The 22,488-nt window shown below is 41.1% G+C and overlaps 1 protein-coding gene across 7 annotated transcripts in view; it reads right to left on the bottom strand.

Moving 5' to 3' along the window:
* Positions 1-22,488, bottom strand: part of MEGF11 (multiple EGF like domains 11) — a 283,958-nt gene that overhangs the window by 54,205 nt on the left and 207,265 nt on the right. For all 7 annotated transcript variants that reach the window (XR_014696988.1, XM_084532754.1, XM_084532753.1 and 4 more), the window contains 2 exons: positions 19,788-19,962; positions 720-840 (listed from right to left, as the gene is read on the bottom strand). Coding sequence is in view for 6 of the 7 variants with exons in the window: in XM_084532754.1 (XP_084388880.1) it covers positions 720-840; positions 19,788-19,962 (296 nt within the window). In the remaining variant the exon portion in view is untranslated. The remainder of the gene's footprint in view (positions 1-719; positions 841-19,787; positions 19,963-22,488) is intronic.

Here is a 22,488-nt window from a genome sequence, read left to right as displayed (position 1 = left end):
TCTCAAGTGATTACTGGGTACATGAGTTATGTTCACTACCAAGCACATACGGGAATTCTGGACATATATGAAGGACAAAAATAGGTGAGTCATGTAGAGAATCTCCAGAGCAGGCAAGACTTGTTTTCCAGACAAGGGACAGCCACATCCTCCAGCCCCATGTTGACTCAGGAGACAGAGGACACCTGCACATGGCTGAGTTGTCACAGTGTAAGTTGTCACCAGAGGATGACAACAAGACAGGCTCACCCCACTGACAACACAATGGGCTAAAGGAAAGCTGAACAGGAGGCTGCCTCTGCTCCTTTGCCCAGCTGTGTTACTCCAGGCATGGGAGGGAGAAATGGCGCTGTTGAGTCCTGGAGAAATGGGGCATTAGAGGGATAGAAAAAAGAAAAAGAAAAAAAAACACAACACACCCCAAAAGCCCAGTTTGGGGTTTGTTTCATATTTCTTTTAGAATGGAGCTGTGGCTCTGCAAGCACACTTCGTTCCATGGCCTATTCTTGCGGCACAGTGGTTAAGTCTGGCCCCTGTTCAGGGCAGAGACAAAACATACAGTCAAGCCCCTGTTGAGTTTTGATACTTGGGCAGACCATTGAATTACCAACAGGCACAAATAGATAGTGGAGTTACTGACTGCACAGCTGTGCCACGTTAAAAGGGGAGAAGCCTTGATGCCAAATTGTAGACGACTGTTAAATCTGAATTTTGTTTACCTTCTTTGCAAATGCATAGACCGTCCACGGGGGAACATGCGCCATCATTTTTGCAATTACAAACTGATGAGCAATTGGTACCATAGGTTCCTTCCATGCAGGTAATGGTGCAGTCATCTCCCTGCAAACCAAAAAAAAAGACAGAGTCAGCTAAAGAAATCTGAATTGCAGGAAATTCCCATCTCTGCACAGGGAGGCTTTCTCCTTCAAAACAGTGAGCAGAGTGTTATGAGTTGATTGCTGAGTCTTCAGCTCTTGAGCAGTCACTGCTGCTTCCCGTGATTATGATGCAATTAGTGCTTTGATTGACTTGGAGGGAAGGGACAAGTTTCTGGCGTTCATTCAGCAGGAGGTGTGTAAGTTACAAAAACAAACCTCCTAGAACAGATGTTAGATCATTAAGCAAAACATCACTTACAAAACACTAATCACAAGATATACAGTCTGAAACTGTGCAAAGATTGCTCTGCATTTCTTGGAAAATATATTCTAAGAACACGGTTGTTAAAAAGCTAAAGGATATCCTGTGTGCTCATCTTCCACAGACTGGCAGAGAGGCAAACTGCATGACAGGTGCATTAGACCTTCTTGATGCATAGCTGGTACCTGCATTTGTTTTCAGTTAATTTGCATGAGATGGTGACTTTGGGAAGAATGCTGAACAAGGAGTGATGTGTACGACAGAGAGAGGAGGCATAAAGAGCAAAACACAGAAACAGACAGTCTCTGTCCTATTTCCTGACGCTGTCCTTTAGGTGTTGGGAAAGCTAGGAAGAGGAGGGTAAATACTTATATATTACAGAAATATACAATACTTCAACAGTAAGTGTTGGTACACTGTATGCACCGATTAGCTTGTGTGGCTGTAAGACACTTTTCCTTACTAACGTTGTTCATCTGATGCAATAAGGGAGATAAAAGATAAAATGTGAACACGATCCCTTTAAGCCTATACAGTAAGTCCCACAGTCTAGTCGACATATGTTAGCACATACACGGTATTTTTACTCCGTTTTCTTCTATGTGTAGTCTTGACTTTCACATCACAAATTAGCTCCTAAATTTACTTCTTCAGTGAGTCAAACTGTAATAATTTAATCCTATGTCAGAGAAAGCTATCCTACTCCAAAGTTAAATAGTAACTACATTGCACAGTGTGACCTATATCATAGCTCAAGGGAAAAGATATTGGTCAAAATGTATTTTTGCAGGTGAGACGCTTCACTGTGTGATAGGAGCATCCATTTATCAGGAGATAAATGCACAAAATGTCAGCTTCCCTATGCCATGGCGAGTACCTCCAGGAGCCTGTATATCACAGTATCAGACACTGAGACAGTAAAAGGAAATATGACCAGATTTTGAGCACCATAAACCCCCATATGCCTGTTGTTCTGCCGAGCACCAGTAGGACTCCTCCTATTTTATAGTAAAAACTTTGGTTTAGGGGGGAGAAATGGTTACGATAGGTACCACTCAGAAGTAAATCCTACAAGCCCCTGACTTCTGAGTGAAAGCAGTGTTTGCAAAAGATGCTATCTTTGACCTTGGTGGAGTAAAACAAGTTCCTCTGAAAAGGCCTGGCTGTAAAAGGTGCTGTCTTGACAGCCAGAAAATCCAAGCACGCTGCCCCTCATTACCCTGCCAGCATGCCTACAGAATGAGCTACAGGATCCCACAGCTGAGCGGGATGGCAGAGGGGCATTCAGTCTCCACGCCTAATCAATCGTCTGCCTTTCTCCTGTGTGTGACAATTAGACAGCCAATTAGTGCCACCTAGAAAGCTGTATCTTGTGTGAACGAAACTCCCAACTCATTTCAAGTACTGCGCAGGAGTGCTGGTACTGCTGTAATTTCTATGACAACTGACCTTACCTGGATTTGAACTGGTGATCTAGAAGTAAAGGAAAATTCCTTTGAAAAGGAAAGAAGAACAGAGTGATGTGGAGCTAACATATTCCCTTGGGAAGCTGATGAACTAAGACAGCATCTGGGCCACGGGCAGAAGGAGAACCAGGATTTCCAGCTCTTCAGCTGGCTCCGTGACTGCGAGTTGGCTCACGTGATGCAAGGTTTGCCCTGGCCATGTGATAACAAGCTGGTGCAGATTCACTCCTTTTCTCTACACCCACTCTGCACAGAGGGCAGTCAGACAGGCAGAATAATTTGGGTACGTCAAAGAAAAGGTGCCATATACAAGCTAAGCATCAGGATGTGTCTTCCTCACTCAAAACTCCTTTGAGTTTTGGCATTTACTGCAATAGACTCTGTTTTGTGGACTCCCAGGTTAGTCATTCTGGCTGTACACCTTACGTGCCCTTACCTTGCAACAAACCTTACCGGAGAAACTAACTGGCTTAATGAGATTTCTGTCTCTGGGTTTGACAAGCGAGACCTTCAGAACTCTCAGAGTGACAACTGCCAAATATCCTTAACTTCTTAATTACATAAGAGGAAAATGCACTTGAACTATAGCACTGGCTCTAAGATTTTATTAATTATAAATGCACACCCCGTTATTAACATTTTGAACTTGATTGGGGAGAGTGACCTATGAAATTAAATGCATTCAGGTACTGTTAAAGATATGTAAATTCCACCTCCCTCTCACCACCTGCCCAAGTGAATAATGCTGCAGTGTATGTCTATCCAGTTGTTAATGAGTTATACATTCTATTAAACCGATTTTAAATGTTGTGCATTGAATCTTCAATCTTGCAATATGGTACTTTTTATTTCTATCCTATTTAGTAAAATTAATCAACAGCTGTGCTTCTTATGTTGATTATTCTTTTTTTTTCTATTAAGATCAGGAGGTTAATGAGAATAGTGAAATGTCTGGATGTGGTATACATGATAGGAAGGAGTAGCTAATTCAATCAAACATATAACCCTGAAAATGTTAAAGCTATATTAAGAAATCTAGCTATAAATAACTTGGTATTTTACATCTCTATTTTCCATGTCAGAGTGATCCATATGGACACCACAGACTTTCAGAAGTGTTTCATTTCTTTCAACATTTTCCCTTAGAGTGCCCATTTTATCAAAACATATCCCTGACGTCTACTCCCTGTATTACCTCCTGATTTCAGGGGTCAAGTCTGACTCTAAACCTAATCTGTGGAAAAAACTCTCTTCACTACGTGTTGGATCAGGGCCAGTTGCAGTAAATGTCCAGCTCCTCGCATAAAGCAGCATGTTCCTGCCCTCTTCTGTGCATTCCTGGGCCCAAATCCATAAGATGGCATCTCCATACAACCAAAGACAGGATTTCCCATGTCTCAGCACAGCTGCTTAGAAGCTAAAAGGAGTGAGTCCTTTCTTGTTTGAAATTTGCATCTGATAGGATTACCCCAACATTACAAAGATCGAGGTGGGCTTCTGTGGTCCCTGGGACCCTAAAATTCACCTTGAAATCAAAATGAATGGTGCCAATAATGTGGCTACCACCACATATATGACCTTTCATAGCTTTAATTACTTCAGAAATATTAACAAATTGGTGCTGAAACTAAATGACAGACCCTTCTAGCATCAGGAGAGGTTTCGGCACACGATTCCTGTTATTGTTAATTCTCCCCTATGTATTGAGGGTGAGGCCCAAGGAACCAAACGCCATTAATAACTCAGGCTGCCAGCTCGCATCCATCAGCATCAAATATTAATAGACTCATGAGGGCCAGAGCATACGTCTTGCCGGATGGCAGTCAATAATACGTCTTGTTTCTGTTCAGGCAGAGGTGAAGATTTTCTTCCTCAAAAATTATTATTGTACAATATTAGTAGAGCTTAAAGACACACTGCTGCCTAAGGTGTTAACTGTGTTAACAAGCTCTGGCCACTTCACAAAGTGTTTTCCCTGGATTAATGTTGCCCTAGCAGTAAGTATTAGATTGCTTGTTTCTGTTACAAATACATTCCTGCTGTAAACAAGGGCCAACTTCCTTTAAAATCCTCTTTCTGCATTCAATAAAAAGACTTTTATTTACTCCTATACGTTTTGGATCAGGCCTTTAAATCACTGAAATACATTTTAACAGGAAAAAAAATGCGATCCCAGACTGTAAGAGGAGTTAATAACCCAGCAGCGGTCACCAACACCCAGCAAAGTCTGCAGCTATGCCTGGCCTCTCTGAAAGTTTGACTATTTAAGGACATTCAATTAAGAATTTCAGAAGTAACTACAACCTACAGGAATATATTTGCCTTGGAGTGCTAAAGGCTGGTTCCACTGAAGTCAGTGGCAAAACAGAAAATCAATTTTTCAAGGCCTCTGCAATGCAGAAGACTAACGGGAGCGTTATTGAAGTTGGCATCAAGTTTGCATGATAAAGACCTCGGTGACGGGTTGGTTCGAGTGTTCTGGAGGTTGAACCTGCTGAGGTGCCGCACGTCCCCTGTTCCTGCGCAGATTGCTGGGGGGGCTGACTGCAGTGAAAGGCAACGTGTTTGAGCCTCTGGTCATCTGTAATGGGACTCCAACTGCCCTTAGATATTTAACATGGTGTCTGATCTCCCCTCTCTCCCCCTCATCACCTTTCTTTGTGCCCGGTGAAGTGGAGGTGCAGCACCTGCCACCAGCAGCAGGGCAAGCTGAGTGCTCACAGTGCAGGCATGAAATGGGAAGAAGGGCATGGTGCAGGGCCATTTGCATGTAGCGATAAGCAGATCAGAAAGAAAAAGTGCAAGTGCTGTTTGTAGCTAACGTCTGCATGTCCAGATAAGGTGATTGGTATGGACTTAGTACGTAAAAGTACATATTTATGTGTACACACTGAATGTGGCACACCAGTGTGCCGGTACACGGTGTCTGGGCACTGATGCAGATCACAGACACAGTTCTGTATATTTACTTATTTAATTGTAAAATTTACAATTAACCCAAAGTGGTTCTCCACAAACATTCCCTCAAGGTAAACATATGGTATCCAGCAGCACAAACTGGCAGAACAAACTAATTTCCCTAATGGTGTTCCGGTGGAAATTAACGTGCTCTTCATAAGCGTATTAGCAGCAGTAGGAAACTTTGTACTTTTTCTGGTCATCTCCTCTACCCTCAATTCAAGCAATTTATTCATGACCTTATGATACAGCATCTTTAGTTTCCCAGACATAATGATGTCCTCTGGCTGAATTCCTTTCCCCTCTGGGTGTTACTAATTACTCCCTGCAGATGCTATTATTGGTGCTAATGATATAATGCAGAAAAAAGTTTGGGGACGGATCTTGTGCCCTGTACAAGCCAGGCTTTCAGTCTGCAGGTAATCAGTGTTACTAAGAACTGACAAATGTTCCTTTACCCATTTTGTAACATGGTATGATGTAGCTGTGCTAGAGTCTGATACACATCTAAAATGGCACAATGAAACCACTGATGACCTTATTCAGTCTCCTTTTCCCTCCACCCTTTGTATGGAAGAAGATGGAGTGAGGTAGAAAGGACAGCAAAGAGCTTTCTTATGTTCAAAAAGTGACATTTTATGTCACTTCTTAAGTCACAAGCTCATGACTCACCCAAAGACACAACCCTTCACAGTCCTGAATGCTGTATCACATAACCTTTCAAAGTATTATAAATGCTTTATCCAATATTATTTAATAAATGAATGAAATAAAATGCATTTTTGATCTTGTTATAAAATACACAGAGAGCTTACATGTGTACATGCACAAATCCACCAGCTCCGAATAGAAAGCGCTGGTTTCATTTTACTGGCTGTAGCCAAAGCCTTTGTTGGGCTGCTCAGGTTGAGAGGGGAGCACAAGGTCCCACAAAGGCAGTCATGGCACAAAGCTGCTGTGATGGAGCAGGACTCTGTACGAATAAAGGCAGCAAATTCTAGCTTCGTGAAGTGGTGGTTGTTTTGTTTTTTTTTTTTTTTTTTGCCTCCATGAAATGAAGTGAAAACAAATACAAATAAAACTTTCATTAAAAAAAATTGATTTTTCATACTAAACAGCAAGCTTGAGTTGGATTTCTGTCAGTGAGCACTACAATCCCCCTCACCACAAGGGAATAGTTTTCTGGTTTGCACTAAAAATATGCCCAATATCAGTCAGTTATCTACAATTAAAATAATCCATTCTTACTGTTCAAGCCATCTAAATATGGGCATTAAAAAAAAGAAAGAGACTTCAATAAGAGAGCAGGCAAGACCCCCCGCACTGTAAATCAGTGTAGAACTGTTGCTGGCCAAAAAATCTAGACTAACTTTACAACACTTGAATATCTGCCTGGTTTAGTATTTAGACCTTAACTGCAGAGCACTTTAATGGCAGCGAGGCAATGAATACAGACTCATATAATTAAATATGTTCACAAGGAAAGTAGTATGGAGAGTAAAAAAGATGATCATCAACCTCTGAACAAGATTTTTTTTATACAGTCAGCACTTTTCACCTAATAAAATATCACAAAACACATTTATCCATGAGGGACCTCTCCAAAAATAGGAGATTGGATTTAGACTGGGTAAAACAACTCCTACATCTTTTCCTCGGGACATTTCTCCTGGTGAGACAGTGCATCGTACCTGAGAGGACAGCCTCCCCCAGGCAGCCTGTAATGGAGTACAAGCAACAAAGCCACACACAGTTCAAAAAACACAGTGGAGGCCAATGTTCAGCTAAATCAGATGGGTGTGCAGAGCTTGGCCAGCCCCAGCAGCTGGCTGCGTAAGGGCAGGATACTAAAACAAGCTCCTAATTCTGTTCACAGCTGAGCTGGGGAGATTGTTTATGGAACAGATATTTCAGGTGGAAATGAAAACATCTTTAATACTTGGGTTTAGATTTAGTTACTGGGAAGATGTATTACGAGGCAGGTCAATCATGTCTGTATCAGGAGGGTTACTGATACACATCATGGGGCCCGATGGATTACCAAGTTCCTTTTTTGTAAAGCAATTTAAATCTGGAATAGGTCCACTTTAGGTTTACTCAGGTGAGGCAAGGAGCAAACTCTCAGAATATTTTAAATTTAACTCTGGGGAAGTTATATAGGATCACAGAATCATTGAATGGTTTGGGTTGGCAACCCCCTGCCATGGGCAGGGATGCCACCCACTTCGATCGAGTTGCTCAAAGCCGCAGCCAGCCTGGCCTTAAAGACTTCCAGGGATGGGGCATCCACAACTTCTCTGGACAACGTGGTCCAGTGCCTCACCACCCTTACAGTAAAGAACAGAGAAAGTCAAATATCTGCAGGGCTCATTGCTGCTGCTATAATCAACTTTCAGCAGCTGCTATTCTACAGTGCTCCAAAAACCATGGCCATATCACAATTAAATGTCCCAAAAGGTAAAATGACCCAGACATAATGTGGATTATTTCAAGTCGGTGGAAAGCATTTAAATGCCTGAGAAGTAGACACAAGATGTGCTCTTCATGATGTACTCAACAAGCTACTTGTGCCCAAACTGTGGGACAGAAGCCAGCCCTTGAATATTACTGGTAAAGACAAAAAAAGCCCTGCTTTCTTCTGCTTTTTTAGATGGAGAAATTTGAATTGCAGTCATCACTACGGTAAAAGAAAAGGAACAACACTAACCTGATGTTGCCTCTACCAGTGCCAGAACCACCCTGGGAGGCATGCAGAGACCTCAGAGCCACCACCCTTCTTCACTAGCTGCAGCTGCACGGTTACAAGCTATGTGAGATCGAGAGAGAGGAAACAGATCTGGATGCTCCAATTTCTGTCTTCCTGTCTGTTTAGGAGAGGCCCTGTTAGTGCAGAGCAAAAGCTCATCTGGTCCTCTTCAGTAAGTATCTACAAGACAGCAACCCAGCTGGCTAATTCTGCCCCAGCTAGTGCATGGGAATGTCCTTGTCTGGGAAATGGACATGGTTCCTGCTCAGTCCACACCAGCTGAGTGGCACAGTCCAAGATCTGCCTTATAAAAGGTTGTGGTCTTCTGACTTTTTTGCACTAATAAGTTTGGCTCTGGCTGACAAGTCTGAACAGCTCTGCAAAAAGGACATTAGCAAAAACAGGGAATAAAAGGTATCATTTACACTTTCAGCTTCTATGACGTCCTCTTGCAAGAAGATCCACAGTTTAATTATAACTACAAAGGAGAAAAATTATGTTTATTTGTTTGCTTCAATCCACTGCCTGTTTTTTAATTGGGAAACTTCTTATACTGTGATAAATAGCAAACATGCGTTCCTTCTTCCCTTCTCCAATGATGTAAGGGACCTCTCACATATCTACCCTTGGTGACCCCTTTTCTAAGCAAAATCATCCCACTCTCTTATTCTCATTTTATGGGAGCCATTTCACAATTTAATTACACATTCTGTGAAAAGCACTATCTTTGTCTTTAAACCTGCTGTGCAATCATTTAATTGGTTGCCCCCTGTTCCCGTGTTATTAGAAATAGTAAATAATCATTCCTTGTTCGTGTCCTATGCACCAGCCTCAGTTCCATAGATCTCTATCACATCCCTCCTCAGCCATCTGTTTTCTGAACTGAGTCCTAGTTTATCGAGTCACTCTTTGTATAGAAGCTATTCCAAATAAAAGATGATCTTTGTCACCATTCACTACTTCCATTATATCCTTCGTAAGCAGCAATCAGCCAAACTGCATGCAGTAATTTAAGATATAGATATATTATGGATTTATACAATAGCACAAAAAATTGTTTTTCTATCCCGTTTTGTTCTTTTCCTGGTCATTCTAACTGCTCTAGCTGGTGCTCTGGGTTGGTTTGTTTTTTTGACTGGAGATGAGCACTCATTTGCGTATTTCAGAAAACTACCCACTGTGATTGCCTGATCTCTGTCCCTGAATGGTAGGAATTAAATTAGAATTCACCTTTTGTGTGTTTACTTAACATTACTTTCTCCTTGTATATTACTTTGCATTTCTGAGCACCAACTTTCACCTTACCCAGTCATTCCGTACCACAAAACCTTTCTGCATATATGCCATTAGCTTTATTTTTGATTATACCAATAATTTTACACTGTTGGCAAACTTTCTTTTAGCATCCTTCTGCAGCTGTGCTCTCCAGTTAAGGATAATGTCCAAGTGCGGTGTCAAATCCAAACTTCCCTAGCGTGCACACCGTGGTCACTAGCTGAGACCTGCATCTTTCTGTAGCAGAAGCTGACAACAAGTTCAGCACATCAGTGCATGCCTGACCTCTTGTTCACACAGAGTGGATGGACTGAGTCCAGGAGGAGTTAAATGTGCTATGCACAGCAGGTATCCTCAGCCAGTCTCTTGCTAGGGGCACTGAATCACAGAAGCTCTGAGGATGGGAAACATGCAGGCAGGGGGCTCACGATGCTTACAGCTGCCGTTGACATCGGTTCTGGGCTGCCTGATCCACACTTGAAAGGATCAAAGCAAAAAAAAGAAACCATCTACATATATAGGTGGAAAATATTCTTTATGGCATGAAATGAATAACATTTCATGTCAACTTTAAGCTAATGGAGTTTGTGATGCAGCTTCTGAAAAGCTGGTAAATAACCTGGCAATCATTCACAGGCAGATAACAGATGTTCTCTTCAAATTTTCACACATTTTCTAAAACCAAAAACCAAAAGCAAGACAGTCCAATACCTGGTAAAAGTTCAGCTGCTCTTCGGCATAAGAAACACAGCAGGATTTTCCACTTACACAGGTCTGATCATAAAGGCTAAAACCTCCCTCATCCTTTGGCAGTATAGTTAGAAAATAAAATAAGGAATTAACCAGTGACTTGGGTGACTGTAATAAAGTCTGTTTGCAATTTGAACCACCAAGAGAATCAGCTGCCAACACTTCTATGCATTGATCCACAGATAGTGTGGATAAGGATATGTACATTTAGAAGCTTAATAGATGAAAAGAGACACTGCTATTGGCAAGCAGTTTATTCCTCTGCAAGCTTCAGTTCAAATGACTCAGTCTGAACAGGATATTGAGCTCCAGTGATACTGAATGAGGCTACAGAAACGGAAATGCAATTTGACACAGCCACATTGCCAATTAAGGATAAAATACAGGAAATATGTCAACTAGTAACAAAGACAGAGGCATTCAGGGTTTCTATATGAAGCTGGTTCCTTTGGACCCACTTAGGAAAACTTTGGAGTTATTCAGGTACATAAAAGTGCAGCAGAGCCCAGAAGTAAAAGTAAATATAAGAAGAAAGAGGAAGAGATTTGGGACTGCTCACAGTTCTTATCAAATTATAGACACTGTGTGTAACTGAATCAGTTCTCATTAGTAGAGGCAGTCACTGAGACAAATTCCACTCTTGTATACCTGGGACAATCCTACTGAAGCTAGCAGTTATGTTCAGGTAAACTTGGGCTGACAAAGTAGAATTTGAGCTGTCACAGACAATTTCTGGAGCTTGTACATTGCCAAGAGAGAGAGCCAGCAAAATGAAACAGAACTACTTGATAAAATGATCTCGAAAAAATCCATTGATTTCAAAGAAAAGGATGCAGTTTCCACAACTGAGGGAGACCCACTGTGTCTTGTGCATCCAGTGACCTTGTTAAATACTTCGGTACAATAGTTCAGCCAACAACAAATGCCCTGAAGTGAGAGAAGCCCCTTCATTACGGCTCATGCAGCCAGGTGGTGACACGACCGCTGTCAGGCTCCTAAATGCTGTGGCCACCAGTACTCCAGCAGAAATGTCTAATTGGTCAATAGGAGCTCTGGGGAGAGAATGCCAACAAGCCTAATAGGCAGCAAGCACCTGGTTCATTGATATAAAAATCAATAGGGGAGCAGCTTAGTCTGAAAGCCTGGGAATACACGGGTGGTCTCCCCATAATGATCTTCCCTATGGGGATCTGCATGTAGGATATATTCTCCTGTAACACAGCAGAGCCAGAAGAATCCATTTGTGAGTCATTAGTGTAATACTGGTTTTAGCCTGCATCCCGTTCCATTGCTCTGCGGTGCTGTTCATTGTTTCCCAGTCTACATGCAGCAGGACCATCTCAGTGGATCAACTTTCAGGAAAGGCACCTGCCAGTTAATAAAGATGCTCAATCTGACCGGAATGCAGTGCTTATGATGCCATTCTGAAAGCCCCAAGTACCTGCACTGTTTGTCCCCAGGAAGAGTCCCGTGGGGACTTTGAAATGGATCACACAGCCATGCCACCAAGCTTGACCTAAAGCAGTGGTTTGTGAAGGTAAAATGGTAAATGGCTCAGTCTGCCAACAAATCTGCCAGTCACTGCTGATAGAAATGGGGTTTGTGATGTGCATACTCATCCACGGGGAGCTGGATCGAGACCAAAGTCATTTTGTGCAGGCCACTGCACAGCCAAGAGAAGATAGTTTCCAGTCTGTACTGACCTGGCCTGGATCAGAACTACTGGCCTAGAGATGCAAAGCTCTGGAGTCTGTTGTTAGTCCCAATGGCCTACAAAAAACAAAAGTATGTCCATTTTATGCACATAAATATATACTTCTGTACGTATAGAGAGACGGTAGGAAAATCCAGAGATCATCAATGAAAAGAGAGATCAAGATCTGTTTTTCTTCTGGTCTATGAATATGCAAAACTCCTGATAGGTACAAGTGATTCCTGACCAGCGCTATGTACATATGGAATCAACCAAAACACAGGGCACGTGATGTTCTTATTTACACTAAGACCTTTAAGCATCCAACCCAGCTAACAGATAAAACTTCCATACAACTAGATACTGAGAGTTCCTTCATTTCAAGAAAAAATTTCCAGCTCACCCTTAATTAGGTTGTATGGAGCAGACCTGTTTTTTTATGGTATGCTTTAGATCTGCTACTTGTTCCAAATCCACTTGTAAAGTTGTTTCTAAGCTTAAAAAATTAGCAGATGAGCTTTCAGACTCCATCTAGAAGCCACTAGGAAAATGCACATTCTAAGGACAATGGATACCTAAAAAATGAGAACTAGGAGAGAAGTTCTTGAACACAACCATAGGTAGTACCGAGGACTTGGCTGTGTTATTGTGACTGTTTCACAGTTAATCCATTTTTGTCTTTAGCCACTTTTCAAGCGCCATGTAAATACCATTTTTAATTTGACCTATCATAGTTTTCCAGAGCACAATTACATCTTCCATGTTTAAAAATAATTTCACGCTATGCTCAGACTTAAAACTCACACACGTCATCAAAGAGACTGCATTTCCTTCTTGCTGACTTTGACAAAACGATCTTCTCAAAACTGTTCAGAACACTTCAAAACTAGCAGCTCTTTTTGCTGTTTCTGCAGCTGCATCAAACCTCCCTCTCTGTACCCCAGCAGTGACTTTCCCTCTGGCATTGCTCCTTGTGTCACCAGGGATGGTCCTCCCGAGTTGGTTTTGCCTTTCCTGCCGTGTCTCTGTACTTCAGGGGTGGCTGAGGAACCAGTCAAAGCTTCTTAAAATGAAGCCCACTGTGAACTCCTGAATAACTGAGGAGAAACAAAGGTAAAGCCAATAAATGGGAAAGAGTTCAAAAGGTGAGAACACAGGAATCAATTCCTTCCACGTCATGCCTTAATATTCAGTCTTTGTTCAGGCAACTCCTAATCCTTCTTAGGGAGCGTGATGCTTGGTACCTTTAACCTCATTATGTAGGGAGGGGATTATGAAAATTTGATGCGCGTGAGCCCATCTGAGCGCTCTTTGCTAGCTAAAATGTCAGAGGGGACCTGACAGAGAGACCGGGGTACTGCAGTGAGGTAGGAAAGGCCAGGGAGCTCAGGATATAGATCTGTGGAAAACAAGGCTTTTTTAGTTCTACTACCTATACGAAAACTTGTTTTTACTATTAATTAATAATAAATTCACTCCAAGCTGCAATCCATGCTCAAAACCATCTGCACAGTATGGATGCCTTTTTCCATACCTGCTGCCACTACTGCTAGCCATTCACATTGGCTTTGAGACATCGCATCATGAATAAAATAGGAAAGCAGTGAGAAGAAATTGCATCTTACTTGTGCATCTAGGTAATTCATGAAATGAGACTTGGGAAACTATTTTTGTTGCCTGTAATACTCCAGTTAATTGGACAACTGCTGTGCCAGAAAACCTTTTCCCCTCCTACAGCAAGTAAAATTTATACTGGTGATTGGTAACAAGAACATCTTGATAAAATGGCTGAATTTATTCTATACCTATAAATGAAAAGAGTTCTTAACAAAGGGGGGTAACCGATATGCTCAGTAAATCAAGGATAAAAGGACACAGGCTGTATTGAAGATTTTTCCCCTCGTCTTTTCTTTTTAAACCTTTTGATGAGGTGCCCTGTTGCTCAGAGATGAGCTTCCACTGAAGTACTTTTGGAATTATCTCAAAGAGAAACAGATCATTTAAATGAGTTAAAGCCCCCAAAACAGATCCACTATCTCCAACCTTCGGTTCATTTTTTATATTAAGAATTTTATGAAATTTATAAAATAACTTCACTACTGAAACAGGGGCTTATAAGAGAAAAGTCTCATTCTTTTTTTCCTGCTTCCTTCTGAACTGGTGAAGGATGATACATTTAGAATAAAGATGAAAGCAAATATGTAGAAGAGAGGGAATATTCTGATAAAGTTGTATTTATCACCTTGAGTGTTTAGAAAACACCTACAGCCATTGATTCTTTAAATTCCTCCAGACCAACCTGGGATTGTGGACCTTCAGGGAAAATTCAACTGAAGATAAGATAAGGTGCTCCTTTCTAGTTACTTCTTTATTATTTTTTTTCTTCTTTTAGACAACACAGAGAATTTTAAAGGTGTAGGACAGGAGAGCAGGCTTTTTTTTTTTTTTTTTTAATATAGATGGAAAGATTGTTTTTTCTCTCCTGTATGTTTTCTTTGGGGACCGAGAGCTATTGCATGTGCCAGAAGGAAGCCAGTCATGGCTGGAATACTCAGCAGACTGGATCTGTAACTTCTCTATGACCTCTATGATAGGTAAAACAAAATTATGGTTTTCCTCATTTCATAGCAGGATAAATTGGTCATTTTACTCACTGGGTAGGCATGGGGCAGACTAAGACTGGCCTGAGACTGCGTGCATTTGTACTGAGAGATTATCTGTTACAAAATTTGTTATACATTTGCCACGCATTTGCGCAGTTTTATAGCAATATAATATTTACTTATTTTTCCTAAGTGCTTGAGCAATTGTTTATGTGTGTTACGGGTGCTGACTTTTAGTCCAATATGCTGGCATGTATGTTGGAAGCAATTTGTACTCCTGCAGTAGAGAAAACATTATATAAAGAAACTCTGCCAAACTAGACAAACTTATGGATGTATAGACCCAGAAGAAGGCATCTGTGCACTATCCTTAAGTGCACAGATTCACGCTGAGCTCAGTGAGGATTTATATACATGAGCACTTACATGAGGATATATTTGAAAGGCAATTTTGATGCATGTGTCAACAAAAGATGCAAATGACTACAGATGTACAGAATTGAAATCCATCTTGGAAAGTTTTAGGGAATCCAAGCGACATCTCAAAAGCTGAAAAATCTTGTAGTAAGAGTTCATCTCTCCTGTTGTTTCCATCTTTTCCTGTACTGTATAATTCAGGGATCAGCTTGTATGGGATCTACCAATATAGTCAAGGAATAGAAAAATGTCAAAATGAATTCTTTCATTTTGGTGATGAAGTGCTAGCTTTGCTTGCCAGCATGCAGGGTTCAATAAAAGCAGACAGGTCTTCAAAAAATAGCAGCATAAATAGATGAACTCTTTAAAGTAATATAAGTTCTGTCATCTAGATGTGAAATATAGACCTAAGTGTCCGTCGAAGTAAAGGCTGACCGCACATTCCACAGATAAGTGTTAAAGTTTTCTCAGTGTCTTGGGCAGAGAAATGTTTTAACTACCTATCTCCTTGCCACAATACACAGAATGAAAGCATTTGAAGTTGAACACATTTTTCAAAGGAAGAAAACAAAGCATCCATAAAGAAACAAAGGCATATCACAGGATGAGGTGCCTAGGTAGCTACTGTTTTCAAGAAAGTTGCAATTAGCTGTGCAATGGAGAAGGTGAAGTGAGTTGTATTTCAATAGCATCTGTAACGATTTCAGTGGCTAGAAAGCTGATAGGTATGTGCAGGGGGTTGGTTTCAAGATTTCCTTGTGAGACAGAAGGTCAGGATTCCTGTGGTCTCCTGTCATATTTAATTCATATTCTCTGGCCTTCTTCAACACATTTATTGAATTACAGGAATAAAATTCAATGAACCAAAAACAAAGAAGAGAGGACAGGGCAAATCCTGATTTCTTTTACATCCCAATAGCAAAAAAAGACTTCAGTGGGCTTGTAAGAGAGCATCTGAAAGCAGAATTTGGAAGGAGGGGGAGGTGCAAGTTAGTATAACCCTTCTTATCACCCCCGTAATTGAATCCAAATAATTTTTTGTAAGGAGTGAATATTTGTGTGTGGGAGTAAGGATCCAATTTCTACTAGTTGAGAATCTCCCTGTCTACTTTTTAAGGGTAATCTTTGCGTAGTCCCTGTGTGCTTTTATCAGATTCCTTCTTGCCACGAATGAAATGGCAGCAGACTGGCTTTTCAAAGCCATTCTTCAGAAAAACATCACTGGCAATTCATCATATGAGTACTATGGGGCAATTCTCAAATATTTAAAAACTACCAGCTTCGGGGAAGTGCCCTCCTGGCCCTATTGGCATACTTATAATGATGGTTCCCTGCAATCATTTTAATTAATGGATACAACCCCTTAACCCCCCTTCAAAAGTGAGATGCAGTAAGCACAGGGGTTACAAGAGGCCTGCAGTGGGGACTCTAGACCTGCTCCTATTGAGGAGCTCTAGACCTGCTCTGTGATTTTGGGGAGTAAGACCTTGTTGTGTCCCCTCTGCTCCTGTTATTCTGCTTTTATTGTCCTGTAGGCTGTCTCCAAGAACTGAGCTGTTGTGGGTATAATAGTGGGTCACTCCGATTTCTCAGCCACCTCTTCAGACAAATCTACACACAGCATCTGCAGTTAAAATAGTACAGTGCCCTCATCCCACGGTTAAAATAGTGCAATATCCCAGTGTGAACAAAGTTGTATCAAAACCTCATACATGCAACCTGTACTGATACCCAATAACATCCTTACACCAGTGTAATTTGTTTTTAGAGTCAGGTATGTGTAAATCTGGTTGTTGAGTCTGACCCAATATATTCATCTAAAATAAAGATGATATAAAAGGCTTTGAAATTCTGTCCAAAACTGCAAACTCACCAATATTTAGCATTGGCATTTGAATTTTTGGAAATGTCAAAGCTAATAAATAATGTATTATTTTCTGAGCTACAATGTACCTTTTTATTTTAACACTTGAATCTGCTTAGCTTCCAAAAAATTAAGAGCTCTGCACACGGACATTTCAACCTATGGGATGGCTGCCTTTCCACTTAATACGTTTAATAAAGGTGACCAGATGCTTTGTGTTTTTAATGGCTTGTTCTGCATCCCAACAAAATGTCCCTGTTTTGGCTGTGATAGCAGATGATTCATTCTGAAACCCAGCCCAGCTGCCCTGACACAGCCGAGGCAGGGCACAGTTAAAAGACAAGCCATCTGTGCAAGACGAGTGGTCTGGAGGAGTGCTTTGTCAGGAAGAGACTGTGATTTCTTGGTCACTATGTTTTCTAGCTGGCCAGTACCCTTAGGCATCCTATGGGTCCAACCTCTGCCTTTGTAATTGTGTCCCACATGCCATTATGCCCTCTTACATTCCCCTCACCTAGAAACCCTTTACCCTGCTCTGCTATATAAGTTCCTATGTTTCCATGAAGTGTAGAATGTTGATCCCACTTTCATTCTTCCCAACCACATGTCAAAATTTCTGACCTCAGAGCTGCATCAGCCAAGCTTCATGCTAGAAAAAGCAAGAGGGATTCATTTATGGCTTTTCTGAATAATTACCTCTGCCCAGTTCTATATTAGCATCTCTCTACTGTCCGTGCTGCCAAAAGAGACATCCTGCATTCAGGAACAGACTCTGCATTGCTTGTGGGCTGCCTGAATTCAAGGGCAAAACTCTACCGCAGGCAGCGCTCCTGAAGGCAAAGCCTGGTCTTGAGCATGTCACTGAGAAAAGTCACTGCAAGCCTTGAGAGGGTCCTGGCCCCATGGCATCTCTCCCACAACCTGCAGCCTGTGTCGGGGAGCAGTGCTGACGCCTTTTCGCTGCCCAGGTGATGGAGCGTATGGCTAGAGCGGCTCTGCAGGACACCGCTGTTCTGGGGTGGGAAGGAAAGGTTTCTGTCAAGCTTTCTTCACAGCCTGTGTTCTCCAGCATTTAAAAGAACTATTGCAACTCAAGTCATCTGGCATGCATACAAATGACAAATACGCTTCAGAGGCAATAAATTAGCAATTTAAAGGCTTTACTTCCCCTCATGGACTAATTGCCAGAGATTATAGTATATTATGAGTGAGCAATGATACTAATGCCTAAATATGCTTCACTGATTATAGAGCTATCCTCAATAACCAAGCTGTTTAAATGTCAGTGCAAGAAAGCTCTTTATTATGAGATTAAATATTATTTTGAAGCAATGCAATAGGATCTTCCCAGGCTTCACAGCTGCAATAACACTGTCTTGGAGCTATATATATTGGACAAATGATGAGGTTTTTTACATGTGTACTGTAAAGGGTCCCAAAATATTCTCGTGCTGCAAACTTGAACAGCATTCTTTATAAGAAAGAGGGTCTTGGTATCTTTTTGTTTTGCATTTGTTACTTATATGCTGCTGTCTTCATCTTTTTCTCTACTTTATATTAATACTTGTGTATCACTGGTGTACAGACAAGATAAATTCTTGTTTTCTATTAGTGTAAATGAGTGAGGAATCAAACCTCAAAGTTCTTTTCTTTTTTTTTTTAAAACATCTCTAAGTACTGCTGTCCTGCATGCTTTTGCCACTCCTACATCTCATGTCTAAATAAATCTGTGTATACCCAGCACTGAGAGAACTCCTGGAAATTACATGGAAGCTCCAGTTTTCAGGTTCAGCTTTTGACATGAAGCAGAGAACAAAAGTGACTCAAAACCATAACCCCACTTCTGCTGTTCAGGAGATGGCAGTTGGTGATCAACTGAGCGGTAGATTTAGAATGGAGGGAGGCTAAACAGGATTTAGCATCCCACTAATTTCATATACGGCTCCACACATGTGATCTTGTCACACAATTGCACATCCTTCCCATATAGATGACAGCAGCACATACCTAATATACAGCAACCTTTTTCCAAGAAAACCCAAAGCACTGCAGTAGGCACTGACGGTATCTAGATCGGACATGCCATACCCCTTCTGTTGGTTCTAAAGCTACCTGGTATGATGTTTGCTGTGTGTCATAACAGCAAAGCAGAAGAGCTACAACATAGTCAAAGATCAGACCTCTAGCATTTTAAGGTATGTATTCATTTCATTTTGAAGCTAACTTTAAACAAGAGGGTAAAACACATTTAGGAGGATGCTCATTGTAGTTGACTGCTAACTATCAGTGGAAACTCTTGTTTGTTCTATCAGCTCATGATCTGCTTTCTTTCTGTTTCACCGTGGCTGATTTCTTCAGCCATTTTATATTTCGTCTATAAAATATAAAGCTTGTTTACCTCAGAATGTCTGAGGATCTTTCTGATGCTCAGGTAAAAGACACCTGCCAATATACTCAGAAAAGACATAAATTGCTCTATCATTTGTAACATTAAAAAAAATCTTCATCTATTAAAAACACAGTGTGACTGACAACGAACATGCTGAAAGGCCAAGAGAATTCTTTTTCTGCTCTTCCAGGCAGACAATAATCTGACATCTTTTTTGTTATGTCTTGACTTAGAATGTAAGACAGGGAACCAAGTCTTTATACTTACAACAGTCACAAACTTACAATACTGATGTTAAGTAAGTAAGCAGAAGTAATAGGTTGACACTGTTCAAAGGAGAATTCTGTGGACTTACAGTAAAATGGGGAAAAATGACCTGCATCTGGCCGCTTTTATGCAAATGTTATTTGAAATGAGATTAAAGTCCTCTTGACTTTTTTAGCAGGCACCTTATGAAATGCTCCATTGTTCCCAGCTCTCACTTACCATGTATCCTGGTGCACACGTACACTTTCCTGTGATGCTGTCGCAATCTGCACCGTTCTGGCACGAGCAGGTCAGCTGGCAGCCTTCGCCGTAGTATCCAGGGGGACAGGTTTCATTGCAGTAGAGTCCAGCCCAGCCAGCTTTGCAGCTACATTCTCCAGACAATGGATGGCAGCTAATGAAGACAGACAGATGTTAATGAGATGCGGACGCGAAAGAAAAATACTGTCCATTAACTGCAGGAATATCTCAGTTAAACATTTCAAATGCAATGCCAGCAAAAGTCACACTAAGAACAAAACAAAGCTGAGAACTGTCTGGGATGACGAACATAAGCAACCATGTAAGTCAGGACATGTATAGGGAATATGGTACCTAATACCATACTGGGGTGTCACTTGCAAACATCTGGGAACTCTGACAGAACTGGTAATTGTCCACCCGTTTTATTTAAAAATACAATTTCTTTTCTGTTCTCAGATGAATGTGACCCGGGTTGTTGACATAAACCACCCAAGGATTAAGCCTTGTATGTGCCATACCATTTAGGTGTTACACAGCCAGTTAAAGATGTTCAAGGCTAGGAATGATTCCCTCGGGTCCTGTCGCTGTCCCCAGAGAGCAGAGCTCAGCGCCTGCCCCTCCGCTCCCCTCGTGAGGGAGCTGCAGGCTGCCATGAGGCCTCCCCTCAGCCTCCTCTTCTCTTTGCTTCATAGAATCTATTCATTTTCCTTTATGGTTATTTATTGCTACGGTTTAATATTGAGGACATGACTGAATAGATTTCTTTACACCTATAAAATTAATATCCTATATGTTAATTTTCAAGGTAGCCTCATAAAATGAAATTTCCAAGTATGTTTCTGGCAATTACTGGTAGGAGAGGTTAGTCACATACTGTTGTGACTAAGAATGATCAAATTTTGTGAGTGTCATGTGTTTCATCATAAATAGCGTTTGACTGAGTAATTAAAACAATTCATCAGCTTAACAAACTACTATCCATGAAATTCTTCTGACAAAGCAGTCCCTGAAATTATGGTCGTTCACACAGCACCTCTTAACATTTAGATGAAAATAATAAAAGCTCGTTTTTTTCCCCTCTGAGTCTATTAATCATTACTTAATAGGAGCAGAAAGCTAAGCATTAAAGACACATTTTACAGCGGATTTTTTGTTTCTTTGTTTTCACTACCACCACACATGCCATGCGCTTGCATGAGAACTGCATCCATTGGCTAAATTAAATCTTTCAAACGTAATGTATGCTCATGGCAGTTTGAATCAGTCTATGACAATTCAATTGAAAATACTACACTCAGTAAGAATTTCTACTCCCAGGTTGGCTCCTTCATCAAAACAGACAGCTTTTTTGCATGGGATGTCGGCTATTTATTAAGAACTAAAACCAGCTAGAACCAAGTAGGTTTTGCAGAAGTCTGTGGGAGAAAGGGGCATAAAATCCACAGCAAGGCCCGGTAAAAGGTTGAGACCATGTTCTGTGCACTGCCCCCCTGCCAAGCTGCCTTCTACTCCTTTGTGAGGCTTTTAACTAGGAAAAGCCCCATGCAGATGCGGGTCCCTGCATCCACGTAATCTGCCCCTTGAAGCAAGACTGGGTTTATCATTAGCCTGAGCATATCAGACCTTGCTTCTTCTCCTAGGCCAAACACTTGTATTTCTTCAGCGCTTTGCAATACATGTCTTTTGCTGTCTTACAGAGTGTGTTAAACTCTTTAAACACTTTAAATTGCAGAGTTATGGTACCCACAACATGCCAAAAGATCTCAAAGCTACGCAGCTAGCTCCACAGGTAATGAGGTTGCAGGCTGTGTCCAGCCTGGGGACATGGGAGAGATGTCTTGGATAGGAACAATGCAGAGACCTGAATCACAAACTCCCGTCTGACAATTAAGATGCCCTTATACACTGTTAACTTGAAGATGTCTGCAATTTAGATGCTTAACCAAAATTCATAAAGCAGCTGTTCTCTTCCTGATTCTGCCAGTGAATCTTGGCCATATAAATGATCCCTTCTGTATTTCATCTTTTCCAACTGTAAAATGATACCTTTTCTCCTTTGCAGATCTTTAAGATCTGCAGCTGATATCACTAAATAGTCCTACATTTTTATTATTATTACTATTTTTATATGCTGGTAACTGTGAACTATTCCATTAAATTCATCAGAATCACACACTACATATATTGCAGCTCACAAGGTAGAAGTAGTATGTGTGAGTTAGGAACATCCTATATGGGCATCCTATAACCTTTCACCGTGTTTAAACTATGTACCCTGACATATAACTATAGCTAGGAAATTCGTCTGTTGTCCATCCAACCACCTATCCATCCAGTCTATCCAGTGAACTAAATGCTAGCTGCACTGAAGTTGAAAAATTTGAGGCAATTAATGGTCAAGTTGTTAAAACAAGGAACAGGAAATATAGTTAGAAACGTGAATTATTTGTATAATTCTTCCCTTTCTGTTCTGAATGTACCTTTCAAAGCCAATATAACATTTCAAGGCCATAGGAAGGTAGCATATGTTAAGGCACTTCTCCATGCCACCAACAGACTGAAATTAAAAAATACAAACAGTTCCTCTGGAAAAGGATCTCTTAATGGATGGGCAGGAGAGCCTGGGGCTTTTGAGAGGATCCCAGAAGGCAAACCCACTAACATCTGCTTTCAAACC

The sequence above is a fragment of the Aythya ferina genome (genome assembly GCF_964211825.1).
Source record: "Aythya ferina genome assembly, chromosome: 11".
Taxonomy (NCBI): domain Eukaryota; kingdom Metazoa; phylum Chordata; class Aves; order Anseriformes; family Anatidae; genus Aythya; species Aythya ferina.
This window is presented reverse-complemented; position numbering and strand designations above follow the sequence as displayed.